Source organism: Urocitellus parryii, chromosome 3 (assembly GCF_045843805.1).
Source record: "Urocitellus parryii isolate mUroPar1 chromosome 3, mUroPar1.hap1, whole genome shotgun sequence".
Lineage (NCBI taxonomy): Eukaryota > Metazoa > Chordata > Mammalia > Rodentia > Sciuridae > Urocitellus > Urocitellus parryii.
In genome coordinates this window covers 155,953,754-155,972,005 of record NC_135533.1, presented here as the reverse complement: position 1 = coordinate 155,972,005, position 18,252 = coordinate 155,953,754, and the positions used below count along the sequence as shown (strand labels likewise).

General features: G+C 42.9%; 1 protein-coding gene across 1 annotated transcript; it reads left to right on the top strand.

Annotated features, from left to right (window-relative positions):
- The first annotated feature begins 4,449 nt into the window (after positions 1 to 4,449).
- Positions 4,450 to 17,854, top strand: LOC113191806 (tubulin alpha-3 chain). Its single transcript, XM_026401670.2, has 4 exons — positions 4,450 to 4,570; positions 5,585 to 5,733; positions 6,064 to 6,744; positions 17,558 to 17,854. The coding sequence occupies exons 1-4, from the start codon at positions 4,450 to 4,452 to the stop codon at positions 17,852 to 17,854; spliced, it is 1,248 nt and encodes a 415-aa protein (XP_026257455.1).
- The last annotated feature ends 398 nt before the right edge of the window (positions 17,855 to 18,252 follow it).

Sequence of the window (18,252 nt, the reverse complement as noted above, 5' to 3'; positions counted from 1 at the left end):
AAAGCCCCATCCAGTGAGAAAGCGCCATCACTTAGAATTGAGCAACAGCCAATCAGAAATGGGATCTGGGGTCCCGGCCAGCCCTAAGGAGCTCTGAACCAATGACTACGTGGGCAGCGGCGGTTTAATGATCACGACTCTCGCACTCCGCGGGTAGTTGGGCACACTCCGACAGTTGAGGTCAGCCAGAGTACTTGGGCGGCATCTGCAGAGCTCACCATGGTGAGGTCGGGGACCTGGGGGAGGTGATGAGACCAGGTGGGAGGTCATACAAAGCCCACGTGAGGTGGCCAGGGAGAGGGATCCTTCCAAATGCCCAGTGTTTGGGCCTGGGCAGGGACAGGAGTTGGAATCAGGAGATCTAGGGAGGAGGGCACATGAGCACATTGGCTAGCCTTTGTATTTTCATGCCGCGGGGGCAAGGATGGCCCTAATGGAGGCATATACAGAGTGTCCAGGGCATGGAGCCCATGCCGGTACTATCATCTTCTAAAGTTGCCTTGTAAAGAGGCAGGATGGCAGCCAGGTACTTTGAGGGACTGTTTTTGTTTTAGAAAATGCCTGTGGCTTAATTTTTCAGTCACTGCTAAAAATTATTGAGGACTTTAGAGAGCGTCTATGTGATTAATAGGTACAGATGCTTATTATGTTAGAAATTTAAAAAGAGAAGCTTTTAAAATATATGTTTGCTTAAAAGGAATGCATGTTAAAATAAGTAACAAAGTCTGACTAATGAACGTTTGTCAGTTATTATTTTATTTTAAATTAGTGTCCTAGATGGCTGTCCATACTCCACTACTACAGAGGCTGAGGCAGGAGAATCACTTGAGTCTGGGAGTTTGAGCAACATAGCCAGCCCCCTCCTCAAATTTAACACACACACACACACACACACACACACACACACAGACTGCTATCCCATAAAAAACTGGCAACTTCATCTTGCAGCTCAAGTGTCTTTTCACAAGGCAACTGGATTTAGTATGAATACTTGGGCTTTTTGTGACACTACTTAAGAATAGAAATGTAATCACTTCTTCAAGAACATTCTTCAATGAAACCGATTTTTGTTTGTTTGTTTGTTTTACTTTAAGTATATAGGGATGGTGCCTTGTTTTGATCACTGCTAAGGTGATAGTACGTTTACCCATCACTGTGCCCCACTAAGAACTGGGGAGTTCCATTGAGGAATGCTTTGGGAAAAGAGATCAGCAGAAACAAAGAAGTATTGATTGGAGGAGGCATAACTTTATTATAAAGCAAAGAAAGGAGGACAGAAGGAAGGGCAGTTTACAGATTTGGTGGCAGGAAGTGATGTACCTGCATAAGTATAAAACAAGGTCATCTGTCAAGAATATAGCCATATGATTGGCCTGGGGTTTGAAAAGCTTGGATGAAGTTTCAAATATTTTTTTCTGCAATGCCTGGGATTGAACTCAGGACTTCATACATCTTAGGCAAGCACTCTACCACTGATCTACATCCCCAGCATACAAGTAATTTATTTTCAGAGGAGACCAAAGAAATAAGATCAGTGTGAGGTTGGCAATGCTGAATTTACATGGGATTTCTCTTGAAAGCAAGGGTGAATTTTCCTGGCTGCTTGGATTTGTTTCATTGGTTCATGGAAGATATAAGTGGCCTCTCAGACCACTGGGTGGCTCTTTTTGTTTTGTAAATGAGGAAATTAAGAGGGCTGGGAATGTAGCTCAGTGGTAGATGACATGCCTTGCTTGAGGGAAGCACTGGGGTTCATCCCAACACAACAACAACAAAAAGAAAAGAAAAGAAAAAGAAAGACAAGAAAAACAAAGTAACTGGCAGATTTACCAAGTCAGATCTTACTGATTCAGGGTTAGCAGAATGCCAGTGAAGCCAACCTGTGAAATACAGAGTGTCTGGATTTCAGTAATGAAAAATCCTGTATTGTTGGATGGCTTCAAAAGTATTTTCCCAGAGTGCTGAGCAATTTCCTCAGAAGAGCAAGTTCCTTGCATTAAGAGGGAAATTTCTTGCTTTGGTTAAATTATGTAGAGTTTATTTGAGGTAAGGAAACATCACTGTACATCTCCCAGAAGCAGAGCAGGTTCTGAGAACTCCATCTGATAACATGATCTGAGAGCATTCATTGAGAAACTGAAGTGAAACCTAGAGACCAACTTCACTGGCAATAGCCTAGTCAATCAAACAGTCAAGTGGTTGCGGTTTAAATGCTCACTTGTTTACAGGTGACTCAGTCAGCTGATTCCAGAGACTTCTGCAACCAGCTAAGGCTTATTTACTCTGAACCCTGAATTGGGTTGGTGTTTTGAGCCCACTGCAGGTGCCCAGTTCAAATGCGTAGCCTCCTACAAAATATCCTTTAACATTTGGCATTAGAGAAGTTCCTTCTGGAACTGAATGATCCATTAGGGATGATGGGGGTTTGTTGCATCATGTTAATTTTTTTTGAGGGGGGGGGTGGAGAGGACACCAAGGATTGAACTCAGAAGAACTTGACTGTTAAGCCCTATTTTGTATTTTATTCAGAGACCAGGTCTCACTGAGTTACTTAGTGCCTTGCTTTTGCTGAGGCTGGCTTGGAACTCATGATCCTCCTGTTTCAGCCTCCTGAGCCACTGGGATTACAGGCGTGCACCACTGTGTCCAACCATGTGGATTTTTTGCTCCTATAAAAGGAAATAGTAGGGCTGGGATTGTGGTTCAGCAGTAGAGCACTCGCCTAGCATGGATGGGACCCGGGTTCGATCCTCAGCACCAATTAAAAATAAAGGCATTGTGTTGTGTCCATCTACACCTAAAAAATAAATATTAAAAAAGGAAATAGTATATAGAATGGGGATAGTCCCTCAATTTTGTTTATTCTCCTCTAGGTATTTGCAAAGGCAATGTCTTTAGAGTTGAACAAGTAGCTAGTGAGTGTACAGTTACCTCCCCTCAAGGCAACTTCATTGAAGATTGGTATTTTTGTTTTTTGAGAAGACTCAAAAAGAGTACAATTGATAAAGTTATGGGTACCTTTTTCATTTTTTTGAAGGTAAAGAAACCATCAAGAGGGCTGGGGATACAGCTCAGTTGGTAGAATGCTTGCCTTATTTGCAAAAGGCCCAGGGTTCTAATCCCCAGCATCACCACAACCACCACCACCACCACCAGAACAACAAAAAAGAAAGAAAGAAAGAAAACATCAAAAGACAGTTTACTTGGGAGCCTTAGATAGGAGGACCATGAGTTCAAAGCCAGCCTCAGCAAAAGCGAGGCACTAAGGAAATAAAATATAAAATGGGGCTGGGGATGTGGCCCAGTGGTCAAGCGCCCCTGAGTTCAATCCCCATCCCCTCCCCCACCAAAAAAAAGATATTGAGGTATAAGAGCACTTGTGATATCTGGGAGTCATTATACTCTTAGACTTGAAGGAGGGGAGGGAATAATTACTAGAAGTTGAGAGGGTATCTTTTTGAAGAATATTGACTGTTGAAAGTAAGTTGTGGTCTGGATAAAGGGACTCAGGCAGTCCATTGTAGTCTGGCATGGAGGGAGCATCCTGACTACATTTGCTATAATCTCAAGTTCCTGCCACTGCTGGCTACTGGGAAAACCAATCAGAAGCCATAGGGCAAGAGTTAAGATGTCTCAGCAGTCAAGCACAGTGGCACATACCTATTATTCTGGTTACTGAGGAGGCTGAAGCAGGAGGATGGCAAGTTTGAGTCCAGGCAGGACAACTTATTGAGATCCTGTCTAAAATAAAAAATGTAAAGTAGCTCAGTGAGAGCGCACCACAGGGTTCAATTCCCAGTACCATACACACACATGGTCTTAGCCTCTGTCCTCTAAAGTATCAGAGACAGGTAATACTACCTACATATGAAGCAGGAGAAGGAGTAAGTGGGATGGAGAATGACAGAGGTCAATCTGTCTGAGCAGATGGAAGACACACAGTGAATACCTGGGTTTGGGCCATGGTAATCTGGAACCTAGTCCATCTTTCCTTGCTTAACTTTTCATTACATTATCCGTTGTCCAGTGCACACTGCTCTTTATTCCTCAGTTCCCATTATAAGCCACAATGAAGAGTTCATTATTAATGATACGTGGCTCTCAGGCTTTAAAAAGAATCTTGGTTTTGCAAAGAGATTTTAAGTTCTGTGGCTGACTCTGCCACTTAACAGCTAGAGTGCCATACAGCAATTCAGGTAGCATAGGGAAAAGAGGTTGAAGGTGAAGTTTATGAAAGTGCCAGTCATTGACGCACTGTTCAAATACTAACTTTTAATGCTTTGCATGCTATATGGTTTCATTTCCCTTGAAGAGGAGTGGGTTTCATGTTTATGTTCTGTTTCCCAGCGCGAGTGTATCTCTATCCACGTGGGGCAGGCAGGTGTCCAGATCGGCAATGCCTGCTGGGAACTGTACTGCCTTGAACATGGAATTCAGCCCGATGGTCAGATGCCAAGTGACAAAACCATTGGCGGCGGGGATGACTCGTTCAACACGTTCTTCAGCGAAACCGGGGCTGGCAAGCACGTGCCCAGAGCGGTGTTTGTGGACCTGGAGCCCACCGTGGTTGGTAGGTGCTCAGGCCCGCAAAGAGGCCTTCCAGGGAGGGTGGGAGAGCCTTGGTAAAGTCCCATGTGGACTCCTTGAATCCTGTGTAGAAAGGAGGGATGTTGAAGCCTATGCTCCCAACATTGCTGGGTGAGGAACTCACTGGTGTGGACTGAAGGATCTTGACTGTGGGATTCAGGAACCTATCTCAGGAAACCTGCCCTGCAGAGAAAAGCTGGTAGCCAGCAGTAAGCTGGGCTGCAGAGAGATTCCCTCCTGGCTGTCTCTGCTGGTCAGGTGGCTCCTGTGCATACCCAGTGCAGGGTGCACAGTCTTGGTTCCCTCCTTCATTGCCACCCACACTGACATGCTGACACACTACAGTCTTGAGCTGCCCGGAGACTGGAAACTTAAGTGTAGAACATGCATTGGGTTCCTCTAGATTGGAAGTCGTAGGTAGTTTCCCATAAGAGGTGGAAAACAAAGCACCTTTCATTGGTTCCCCCGGGACATAAGAGAATACCTGTGTGACCCAGTCCACATGCAATTCCCTGATGGCACCGCCCCGCTAAAGTCATGCTGACCTGGAGACTGCGGGTTTATGAGTGAGTTTTTAATTGTTCCCTTTGATGTAGCTAGGGGTAGGAAAGAAAGATGTACCTGGAGAATCACCCATATGGGCATGTGAGCATTTTGCCCTCAGTGGGAAATGATCCTGCTGGCATTTGTATATCTGTTGACTCTTCCTTACTACAGCCATAAGTGGCATTTGTGTATCACACAGAGAATTTTTTTTTAATATTTATTTTTTAGTTTTTGGCAGACACAACATCTTTGTTTGTATGTGGTGCTGAGGATTTAACCCGGGCCGCACGCATGCCAGGCGAGCGCGCTACTGCTTGAGCCACATCCCTAGCTCCACACAGAGAATTTTCAAGTGTGTGCTTTGTAGCAACTATGTCCCTCCCACGGCTGTATCCACCTTAGTGAGTACAGCAGGCCGGAGAGACTCCCAGATCATGGGTTTTTTTTGTAGATGAAGTGCGCACGGGGACCTACAGGCAGCTCTTCCACCCAGAGCAGCTGATTACTGGGAAGGAAGATGCTGCCAATAATTATGCCAGAGGCCATTACACTATTGGCAAGGAGATCGTGGACCTGGTCTTGGACAGGATCCGCAAACTGGTAAGAAGAGCACCAAGGAAGCTTCTTGAAGAGGTTCCAGGGTGGGGGGGACGGTGGGCCTTGGATTATGAAGGGGAGGTCATCTGGGGAGGTCTTAGGTCAGGTTCTGGGATCTGACCAAGTCTGCAGAGTCTTCTTGTATGGTGTCTGCTGAGATGCATTGATAGCTGTCTCTTGTCTGCTTTGACTTCTGAGGGTAATGCCTGCTGGTTAGGCACTTTATTTGAGTCCATGTGAACTTGTGAGAGCACAGAGAAGAGAGCCTGGCCTGTTGGAGTTTGGTGGTGTGTCTTCCACAGCCTTTGGCTCACATTGTGTGGTTTCTTGCAGGCAGATCTGTGCACAGGACTGCAGGGCTTCCTCATCTTCCACAGCTTCGGGGGCGGCACGGGCTCCGGGTTCGCTTCTCTGCTCATGGAGCGGCTGTCAGTGGACTATGGCAAGAAGTCCAAGCTGGAATTTGCCATCTACCCAGCTCCGCAGGTTTCCACAGCCGTGGTAGAGCCCTACAACTCCATCCTGACCACCCACACGACCCTCGAGCACTCCGACTGTGCCTTCATGGTGGACAACGAAGCCATCTATGACATCTGTCGGCGCAACCTGGACATCGAGCGGCCCACGTACACCAACCTCAATCGTCTCATTGGGCAGATCGTGTCCTCCATCACGGCCTCCCTGCGGTTTGATGGGGCCCTGAACGTGGATCTGACGGAATTCCAGACCAACCTGGTGCCTTACCCCCGCATCCACTTCCCCCTGGCCACCTACGCCCCAGTCATCTCGGCAGAGAAAGCCTATCATGAGCAGCTCTCAGTGGCCGAGATCACCAATGCCTGCTTTGAGCCGGCCAACCAGATGGTGAAGTGTGACCCTCGCCATGGCAAGTACATGGCCTGCTGCATGTTGTACAGGGGAGACGTGGTCCCAAAAGATGTCAATGCAGCCATCGCCACCATCAAGACCAAGCGCACTATCCAGTTTGTGGATTGGTGCCCAACAGGGTTTAAGGTAGGATTGGTACTTTTTAGTCACCATGCTAGTCAGGGAGCAGCATGGTGCTGACTCTGAAGGCACACCTCCTTCAGGGAGATTGCCTCTTTTCATGTTAATGAGACTACAAGGAGAGTAGGTTTAGTAATTGATTAGCTAATAGCCTCATACTTCATCAAATACATTCATTCTATGCACTCCTTTCTTAAAACCATGCTTTAAAGTTGATGGTGAGGTTGGTGTTACCAGTTTCTTAATAGTTTATAAGACTGAGGCTGAGACACCTTTAAGTGTCCAAAGCCTCAGGGGCCTGCAAGTGATGGGAAGGAGAATTTAGAAATGGTCTGACAGCAGATCCTGATTTCCCTCACCTCATTGCTGGCTTTAGACATTTGTCAGGGCCTATGATTCCATTTTGGTTGGTCCAAATGGTAGATTTTTACTTTACTTGATGTTGGTCACCTGTTGTCTCTGAATTTTAGGCATTACTTATGTTTTTGTGCATGGATTGTTAAACGTGTATCTCAATGTTTTTTTATTTTAAAAATTTTAGTTGTAGATGGGCACAATTCCTAATTTATTTATTTAGTGGTGCTGAGGATCAACCCTAGTGCTCCATGCCTATGAGGCAAGTGCTCTACTACTGAGCCACATCCCCAGCCCTAAGCATTTAAGTATGGGAAAAAGGGTAGGTTGCTCTTATCTCCCCAAACCAGGCTGGGATCTCTGTCTCATACACAAAATCACAATGAAAATTTCAAGGTTCCCTTAGCCATGTTTAATGACTACTATGGGGAAAGCACCATGTATGTGGAAGCCATCCTAGACTCTCAGGCTGTAACACCTGTTGGATTATCAGACTAAATGCTTCCCTATACCTGTGTTCCTCAACTCTTTACCCTCTGGTTTGTGGATATCAGTCCTTATTTACAATAGTTTTCCATTTAGACAAAGCTTTGTGCCCCAATTTTTTTTAGGAACCAGTGATTGAACACAGTGGCTCTTAACCACTGGGCCACATCCCCAACACTTTTTGTATTTTATTTTGAGACAGAGTCTCCCTAAGTTGCTTAGATACTCCTTGAACTGTTAAGGCTGACTTTGAACTCTGAATCCTGCTGCCTCAACCTCCCAAGTTGCTGGGATTACAGGTGTGCGTCACCAAGCCCAACTGGGCCCCACATTTGTAAACCCTGATGAGTTCCTGAGGTGTTGGGGGAGGTAAAGTTCCAGGGTCATTCCAGACTAAAAACTGGGAATGTGTGTTAATCATCTTCTGATGTGGAATGGCCATGGCTTGCCTATTACTATAGGAAGCGTTTTGAAACTTCTCAGCCCCAGTTCACAAAGACATCTGCACACAGATTATTGGTAAGAGGGTATTTTTAATTTGATGTCTTTAAAGTAACTCATAAAAGCAGGTAAAATTTACTACAGACTTTGCTGACCTTGAAGTAGTCATCAAATGTAATACAGGGGTTAGCAGACGCTAGTTAGAGGTTACAGGTAGTTGTTGAAACTTTCCATTCTGTTTCTAATTTTTAAGCCTTTGGATTGAGCAGCAAGAATATTTTTCCAGTAAGTGTGACATTTGGGAGTTGAGGACATATAAAGCAGCCTCAGTTGGCAGGGCATGTACAAGATGCTTGCCTAGGTTTGCTGTCCTAGCTGAGTTGTTCTAAGAGACAGCAAGGAGGCAAGTCTGTAGGAAAGTGTCACAGCCTCTGCTGTCCCCTTATAGAAGACCATCCAGCACCAGGTGGGCCTTGTTGAATTCTCCTTGCTCTAAGTTCTTTTTTGTCAGAGTATGACTTGGCACCCATTCTTTTGCAACCATTTGCTGAGGGATACACTATTTTCAAGGAGTCTCTTCCATTAAAACCATGTGGCTTTTTTTTTTTAAATGCTCAACATCTTTTGTTTTTATTTATTTATTGTATGTGGTGCCAGGAATCAAACGCAGTGCCCCATGCATGTTAGGCAAATGCTCTACCACTGAGCCACAGCCCTGACCCATTTTATTTTATATATATATATATATATATATATATATATTTGTTTATTTTTACTATTTAGTTTTTAGTTGTAGTTGGACACAGTACCTTTATTTTATTTATTTTTATGTGGTGCTGAAGATCAAACCCTGGGCCTTGCACAGGCCAGGCAAGTGCTCTACTGCTGAGCCACAACCCCAGCCCCATCATTTGGCCTTTTTATACTACAAAATCAGTGGCTAAATATTAAAACAAGGTGGAAGGCTGAAAAGCTGAAATCCTCTTCCCCTTCTCCAGAGCTTTTTTGTCCTTTAAGAGATGTCTTTGCCTATTTTAGGTATGGTATGCCTCTTGTTATACAGATGATGCTGGCTGACAGAGAGGTCACAGACATGGGCAAAGGATGCATGTTCCTTTCCTGTAGGTGGCAGACCCAAATTCCTGCATACAAGTGGCCACACAGAACAGGAGTCTGGCAGCACTGCCACTTAGAAGGGCTAGTTGGCTGGGCTTTAAAGTTGTGGGAGGGCAATCCCTCCATCAGAATTTGAGCTCCTGTGCCCTTCCCTTTACCCCTTCTAAAGCCTCTGGAGCCTAGCTTTGTATAGATCTACCACGCGGCCTGCGCAGTGGTTTCATTAATGAGGTTCTAGGCATAAAGTTAGTTAGACGAGATCGAAATAAAAACACAAGACTCAATTACCTTAATTCTATTGCTAGGTCCGAGACGGCTCCCCTCTCTGGTTCGCTCCTCTAGCCGCCCAGCAGGGCAGCAAGGATTACTCAGGGCTAGCAGGAGAGAGAGAGCGAGCACGCCGGGGAGTAGCCTTTTATTAGGGAACCAGAGATTCAGGGGAGAATTCCATCCAATGAAGGTTGAGGGGGGGCTGTACTCCAAGGTCAGGGTCAGCGATTGGGTCCCCGGGGTCAGTGGTCAGGCACACCCCCACACGGATGGGCTCTCTCATCAGGAGAGGGACGGGAAAAACTTCGACATATGCCAAAGTGCCTCAGACCCTCAACGGGAGGCACCCGATCACGTGTGAGAATGGCTCCCAACATATTCCCCCTTTTTTGTCTTAAAAATGAGGCGGCGGTTCATTCTCTGGAGTTCCTGGATTCTTGATTGGAAGACTCTCCATCCTATAGTTACAATACAAAAGAGAATTAACAGCAAAGAGAATAATCCAATAATGTACCAAGCGGAGTTTTTAAGAATATTTCCAGGGTTGAATCCATTTAACTCCTTCAATATTTGGTTAGCCAAAGAAGAAGGATCTGAAAAATCAGCTTTATTATTTTGAATGTCTTGGATATGGTGATGAAGTTCCAGAATATCCAAGCTATTATTACTATTTTGCCAAATACCTAATAAATGGTTTTTAACCTTCTCCCAATCCCAGAGAGAAGCATTGTACTTGGCAGCTGTAACACATACATACTTATAATTAGCATGGCATTTAAGCCTCTCCTTAAATTTTAAGGCTGAAAGTTCATTACCTATGTCTATAACAGTCGCCTCTAAGGCATTTAATTTAGTTTTAATCCTTTCATCAATATTTACTTGATTACGCAGAGCCTTGGAAGTATTTTGAGCTAAATTATTAAGAAATTTTGCATGCTGAATATTTTGAGACAACGTTAGAGATGCAGAGACTGTTGAGGCAATAAATGAGACCAGTGCTAAGACACCAACAATTATGACTCCAATAGCACGTTTAGGTCTTGTTAGCTGAGCATGAATTTGCTGCAAGACTTGTAAACCAGCATCAGCATACCATGGCTCTGAAATATTAGCAGGTAATAAAACAAAAGAGGGCTGATGAAGTATTAGCACTCCTTTTCCTCCATTATACCTAGTAACACAATTGGTTAGGTTGCACTTATTACAAGCAATAACATATCTGTCACCCATCCATTTAACTTTTACATTTCCAATAATTAAAACATAAGGAGATTGGACACAAGCTCTTAAGCCATAGCAAGATCCCTCTTTACAGTTCTTGCCGACAAAATTTTGGTAAAGGCTTATCTGTAAAATGTAAATACTCTGAGGCAGCAATTAAGCGCCAAATATCTTTTTGAATACCTCCTTCACTATAAGTCAAAATATTACTGACAAATCCTGCAGGTGTCATAGCAGAATTTCTTCGTAATTGTCTTTTATCAATATTTGGAGACCAGTCTAAAATATACCCACTATCTTTAGACACCTTATGTTGTACAGGAAAGGCATTTACACAATCCATCCATTTAGGAAAGGTGCCGATCTCAATTATAGAACTATTTGGACAGTGGGATATCTGTGGAGGTTTTGCAGAAATGACTGGCTTGTTATGGGAAAGTCCCATTTTAATTACTGATCTAGTATTAGGTTTTAAGTCCCCATAAATAGAATTATTTGTCAATCTAGGTTTACCAATCGCTGTCTTTTCTTCAAATGATACTTTCAGACAGCCAGCATGTTTATCATATGACCAACACAAAGGTAATTGGGCACTGTAGCCAGAATAATTAAATCTAGTCACATGATTGGGAGTAATGTGAGTATCTGTAAATCCTCCCATCATGAATGAGTCATTAGTAAATACTGGAATAGATTCTCCAGTCCACACAGCTGGGTGTACCAGGGGTGGATCTGGGAAATATGTCCAATAAGTGTCTACTTGATTCCCTTTTACCTGACAGCCCAGTAGGGCAATTATTGTCGCTACCATCAAGACTGGGGTCCTGTTCTTTCCTAGGCGTCGAAGTATTTGGGAAGCCTGGGTTGTTAGCTTCTTTACGTCTTTCCACGAAATCAGCTTTTCGACTGGTTCAATCTGGTCTTTCTTCATCCTTTTCTGAAATCTCCTCCTTGTCTGATAGCACGTTCAGGCACCCAAATAGGACGGAAAAAGCCTTCTGGGAAGATACAAGCATGGCCTTTTCCCCACATTATTACCGGATCTGGACCCTTCCACTGACCAGTCTGTAAGTCTTTCCACAGAACTCTGCCTAAAGGGCCTGTTACTGAAGGAGACATTTGTCTCTCAGCAGCAGTGTGACCTTCTGCATCACAGTTTAAAAAATTTAAAACAAACAAGGCATGATTAAGGCTATTTTGGGGAGTGACAATCCTATTCCCCCCTTTTAATTTTTGTAATTGAAGCTTAATAGATAAATGAGCTCGTTCCACAATGGCTTGACCTTGGGGGTTATAAGGAATTCCTGTTTTATGATTAATTTTAAATTCTTGGCAAAATTGTTGAAAAGAAGAGCTTACGTAAGCTGGAGCATTATCTGTTTTAATCTGCATAGGGCACCCTAAAACGGAAAAAGCTGCTAAGCAATGAGAAATTACATGTTGAGCATTTTCCTTAGTACGTGCTGTAGCAAAAATAAATCTAGAATAAGTGTCCACTATGACATGCACATAACATTGTTTACCAAATTGAGGAATATGAGTTACATCCATTTGCCATATCTGATTTGGTTTTAATCCACGGGGATTTATCCCTGATGGCAGAGATGGAGTGTGAATAACACACTTTGGGCATTGGCTTACAATCTGACGAGCTTGTTCTCTGGTAATACTAAATTTTTTACGTAAGCTAGAAGCATTTTGATGATGCAAGGAATGGGAAGCTAGTGCACAGTCATATGAAGACATCTGTTGACAAAAAGCTACTAACTTATCAATTTTGTCATTACCTGAAACTAGAGGTCCAGGAAGATTAGTATGGGCTCGAATGTGTCCTATGAAACATGGGTACTTTCGTATTAGCACTGTCTTTTGTAAATTATGAAATAATTTAAATAACTCCTGTGATGAAGTAAACCCAATCATTGAAGTTTCAATATTTTTGGTAACTCCGACTGCATATAAGCTGTCAGAATAAATATTAATAGGCTCATTTGAAAAGTAATCTAAGGCACAGATCAGAGCTTGAAGCTCTGCTCTTTGGGCAGAAGTATAAGAAGTTTGTATCACCTCTGTGTGAACACGACTGAAAAAACCTGCCTTACCGGAGTTAGAACCATCTGTGAACACCGATAAAGCTCCCTCTATTGGGTGAGCTCTTACAATTTTTGGAAAAATGAGTGATGTTAATGATGCAAATTGTACAATCTTATCACGAGGATAATGGCTATCTATCTGTCCAGGGAAATCAGCAAAAGCTATTTGCCAATAGTTAGAAGTTTGAAAAAGCCAGTTAGTTTGTTGAGCAGAAAATGGAATAATTATGATATCAGGCTCAGATCCAATTAATTGTAAAATCCTAGTTCTACCTTTAATTACTAATTGAGCTATAGAATCATGAAAAGGAATTAATGTTTTTTGAGGAGAGTGGGATAAATAAATCCATTCAATAACTCCTAATCTTTGCCATACGGCTCCTGTTGGGGTATGTTCAGTTGGAAATATTAATAAATACACTATTTCTTTAGGATCTATTCTGGTAAGCTGTGCATTTTTAATTGCAACTTCAACCTTTTTCAAGGCTGCCTTAGCTTCCAAAGTTAGCTGACGTGGAGAGGTTGGAGAAGGATTCCCTTGTAATATCTGAAATAAAGGACTTAACTCAGAAGTAGTTAGTTTTAAGGATGGCCTTAGCCAATTAATATCTCCCAATAATTTTTGAAAATCATTAAGGGTACGTAACTCCTTAACTCTTATCTGAAGATTTTGAGGACGGATTGTACGTCCTTGAATTATCTGGCCTAAATATTGAAAAGGAGACACCTTTTGAATTTTTTGAGGAGCTATACATAAACCCATTGCTGTAAGTGAAGCCTCTAACTGAGTAAAGATTTCTGAAAGTATCTCTGGATTAGCATGAGCCAATAATATATCATCCATAAAATGAATAATATATGCATCAGGAAAGCTATTCCTTATGGGATCTATTGCCTGATCAACGTACTTTTGACACAGTGTAGGACTATTACGCATTCCCTGAGGAAGAACCTTCCAGCAATATCTCTTAACAGGTTCCTTAAAATTAATTGCTGGGACAGTGAAAGCAAACCTTTCACAATCTTCAGGATGCAACCTTATAGAGAAAAAGCAGTCTTTTAAATCTATTACCATCAAGCTATAATCTAAGGGAATGGCTGTGGGGGAGGGAAGTCCTGGCTGTAATGATCCCATAGGCTGAATTGCATGATTTATTGCCCTTAAATCCTGTAGTAATCTCCAATTTCCTGACTTTTTCCTAATAACAAAAATAGGTGTGTTCCAAGGACTAAGCGTTGGTTCAATATGACCAGCCTGAAATTGTTCCTCAACTAATCTATGAATTATTTTAAGTTTTTCCCCTGAGATGGGCCACTGAGAAATCCATATAGGCTCCTCTGTGAGCCAGATGATTTTTTCAGCTGTCTTAGGGATCGGGGAAGTGCTCAGGGCCCCTAGTAAAAATTTTGGTTTGGAGCATTTACTAATCTTTGTCGTGGAGACTGGCTTGTAAACAGATACTCTTCCTGAAAGGTCTCCCTATCATCTCTAGGAAAATACCTCTGATTAACTTCCTCAACTGACCTTATAGAATTTGGAGTAACTAATAATAATCCCATTTTGGTTAAAATATCTCTTCCCCATAGGTTAGCTGGTAAAGACTCTAACACATAAGGCTTAAATACTCCACTGTTCCCATCAGAATCTTCCCAATGGAGATAGTTGGCACTTTGAGCAGGCTGTGAAACCTGTCCTATTCCCTCTAGGTTAGCTGGTGCTACATGCAAAGGCCAGTTTCTAGGCCAAAACCGACTAGACAATACCGAAATATCGGCTCCTGTGTCGATTATTCCTAGAAAATTTTTATTATTAATTCTAAGTTTTAATAAAGGGCGTTCTTGTCTTACTAACTGTGACCAATATACTCTGTCCGGCTGCTTAGAAACTGAATCTGCCGGCAGGTGCCTTTCAGAGACACAAGGCAATAATATTAATTGGGCAAAAGTATCCTTTGGGGTGAGTCTTAGGGGATAATTGGCTTTTACAGTAACATATAGCTGTTCTTTAAATCCTGAATCTATCACACCAGGTATTACCTCAATGGCTCCCTTCAAATTATTCCGTCCCAAAATTAAACCTACAGTATTATCAGGAAGCGGCCCGAAAATCCCAGTAGGAATTTGTTTCGGCCCCGTTTCAGGATTTAATTCAACTGTCCTTGAAGGTCCTAAGAAAACTGTCTGTGATCTCTGTCCCTGTCCCGGTAAAAATCGCGGACTGTTCTGGTCGGCGCCAGTGACGTCACACTGTGCGACCTTCCCCGGAATTCCCCGGATTGTTGCTCGGCTCCCGCTAGGAGGGAATGATGGCGGCGAGAAGGCGGGCTCATCCGCGCCATCTGAATTCTCCACGTGGGGCTGCAAGTTTAAGTTCACATTTCTAACCTTTGGCTTGGCCCTTAGTGCCTTTGTTTTTAAATGGCTTAAGGGAAAGGGAATTAACTTAGCCTCAGGCTGATTCTCCATTTGAATAGACCTAACAGCTCCTTGAATGCCTTTTAAAAGGTCCTCAGGGGGCCACGAACTTTGGCCCATATATTCAAAAAGACAAACTTCTAGAGCTGTCCATGTTTTCTGTATATTTTCAATGCCTCCAGGTAATTCATTAGAATTACAAACTCTCTGTAGCTTCCTTCCTAATTTCTCCCAAGTAAGTAAATTTGGAGATTCCTGTTCGCAAAACCAAGGACAATATTCACCTTCAATCTTTAAAAATTGTAATAACTGAGTTTTCTTAATCTGTTTCCCTTTCTGATTAATTATACTGTCTAAAATAGTCAGGTACATTTCCTTATCAGAAGAAGTTGAATTTCCCATTTTAATTAATTTAACGTCTCTTTCCTTCAATAACTCCAGGTACTTTTGTGACCCAATGTCACTTCTTCCTTTATCTTTATCTTTTTCCTTTATTTCTTTATTTCCTTTTTCCTTGTCCTTATATCTTTTTTCCTTATCTTTATAGCGCGCTCCCACTCAATCTAACTAATCTAGAATGCCCCACGTTGGGCGCCAAATCTACCACGCGGCCTGCGCAGTGGTTTCATTAATGAGGTTCTAGGCATAAAGTTAGTTAGACGAGATCGAAATAAAAACACAAGACTCAATTACCTTAATTCTATTGCTAGGTCCGAGACGGCTCCCCTCTCTGGTTCGCTCCTCTAGCCGCCCAGCAGGGCAGCAAGGATTACTCAGGGCTAGCAGGAGAGAGAGAGCGAGCACGCCGGGGAGTAGCCTTTTATTAGGGAACCAGAGATTCAGGGGAGAATTCCATCCAATGAAGGTTGAGGGGGGGCTGTACTCCAAGGTCAGGGTCAGCGATTGGGTCCCCGGGGTCAGTGGTCAGGCACACCCCCACACGGATGGGCTCTCTCATCAGGAGAGGGACGGGAAAAACTTCGACATATGCCAAAGTGCCTCAGACCCTCAACGGGAGGCACCCAATCACGTGTGAGAATGGCTCCCAACATATAGAGGTCCTGCTGACTACTTCAGTTCACAGGGTAGTGTAGGGTCACTGACTCAACACACTCCCAGGTATTCATGTGCTTCAGTTTCAGTGCATGTTCCAGTAGCTGTACTCTTGAGTTTAATGCTAACCACATAGGTTTGTTTCTTTCTCCCACCCCCCCACACACACTTAACTACATAGAATTCAACTGTGTTCTTTAATGAGTATACATCAAACCCTAGGCAATTGATATACCTAAACTGGGTTCTCAATTCATTTTTATTGCTTTCTTTTGTTTTTTAAGTAATATTGTTTTTTTAAAAATATTTATTTTTTAGTTGTAGTTTGACACAATACCTTTATTTTATTGATATATATGTGGTGCTCAGGATCAAACCCAGGGCTCTGCACGTGGTAGGTTGAGCCATGACCCCAGCCTCGTAATATTGTTTTTTTTTTAAATTATTTTTTAGTTGTAGTTAACACAATACCTTTATTTTATTTATTTTTACATGGTGCTGAGGATCGAACCTAGGGCCTTGCATGTGCTAGGTGAGTGCTCAATCCTGAGCCACAACCCCAGCCAGTAATATTGCATTTTTAATAAATATTTTTTGTTGTTGGGAGATGGACAGAATGGCTTTTTTTAAAAATGGGGTTCTAAGGATCAAACCCAGTGCTTCATACATGCTAGGCAAGTGCTCTACCATTGAACTCTAACCTCAGCCCTCATTCTTTTCATGTTTTACTTTAGAGATGTAATACAATTGAACTGGTTGCTTATAAATGGACGATCCTTTCTAGTTTTTCCATTAGAACAAAGATTCAGCTCTGTACTTAAAAACCTAAAACATAGGGCTGGTATTTGGGTTCAGCAGTAGAGCGCTTGCCTATCACACATTCAATCCTCAGCGCCATATAAAAATAAATAAATAAAATACCGTCATTAAAAAATTTTTTAAAATCCCTAAAACATCAGACTAGGATTGCAGCTCAGCAATTCAGTACTTGCGTGGCACATTTTTGGCACTAGGTTCAATCCTCAGCACCACATTAAAAAAAAAAAAAAAAAAGGTTTAAAAAAAAAAAAACTGAAACATCTTATTTTATGCTGTCCTGTGGGTGAATCTAAAAGCAGTACGGTTAAATGTTGACAGTTTATGCCAAAACGCTAGTACCAGTTGCTACAGGGCATTGTTTTTAAGATTTAACCTTTATTGTATTTATTTGTTTTTATGTGGTGCTGAGGCTAGAACCCAGGGCCACTGAGCTACATACAATCCCAGGCCAGGGCATTGTTTAAACTGGGACTAGTGCTCCAGTTTTCAATAAGCCATCATATGTGAGACCTACTTCAGTTTCACTCTGTGTTGTTCCTCTTCCCTGGCAGGTGGGTATTAACTACCAGCCCCCCACAGTGGTGCCTGGAGGAGACCTGGCCAAGGTGCAGCGGGCTGTGTGCATGCTGAGCAACACCACAGCCATTGCTGAGGCCTGGGCCCGCCTGGACCATAAGTTCGACCTCATGTATGCCAAGCGGGCCTTTGTGCACTGGTATGTGGGCGAAGGCATGGAGGAAGGGGAATTCTCAGAGGCCCGAGAGGACCTGGCAGCGCTGGAGAAGGATTATGAAGAGGTGGGCGTGGATTCTGTGGAAGCAGAGGCTGAAGAAGGGGAAGAATACTGACTGGGAGGGTATGATTGGCAGCAACTCTACCTTTCACCCTCTCTCCTGGGCGCGCACACTGTAACATTTACAGGATATATTTACCTATTAAAATTTGTTTATTGACGCATTATTTGTTCTGTGTGCTGTACTTTGATCAAACTGCCTGTCTAGAGGCCCACTTTTGCCAGTGTATTCCTCAGGAGAAAATATATCCATTTGTTTCTTTTAAGAAATTGGTAGGCACGTTTGTATGCTTAAGTACTGCATTTCTCCCAGAAAGGTTCGGAAGGGCTTCCCAAGAATTATCAATGTCTTCAGTCTGAACATTCTTTTTAGTCCTTGGTGGCATTCTTGGCTGGCAGACACACTGATGTCTGTTTCCTCCAACATCGTGAAGGGTTTCACCCAGTAATCAT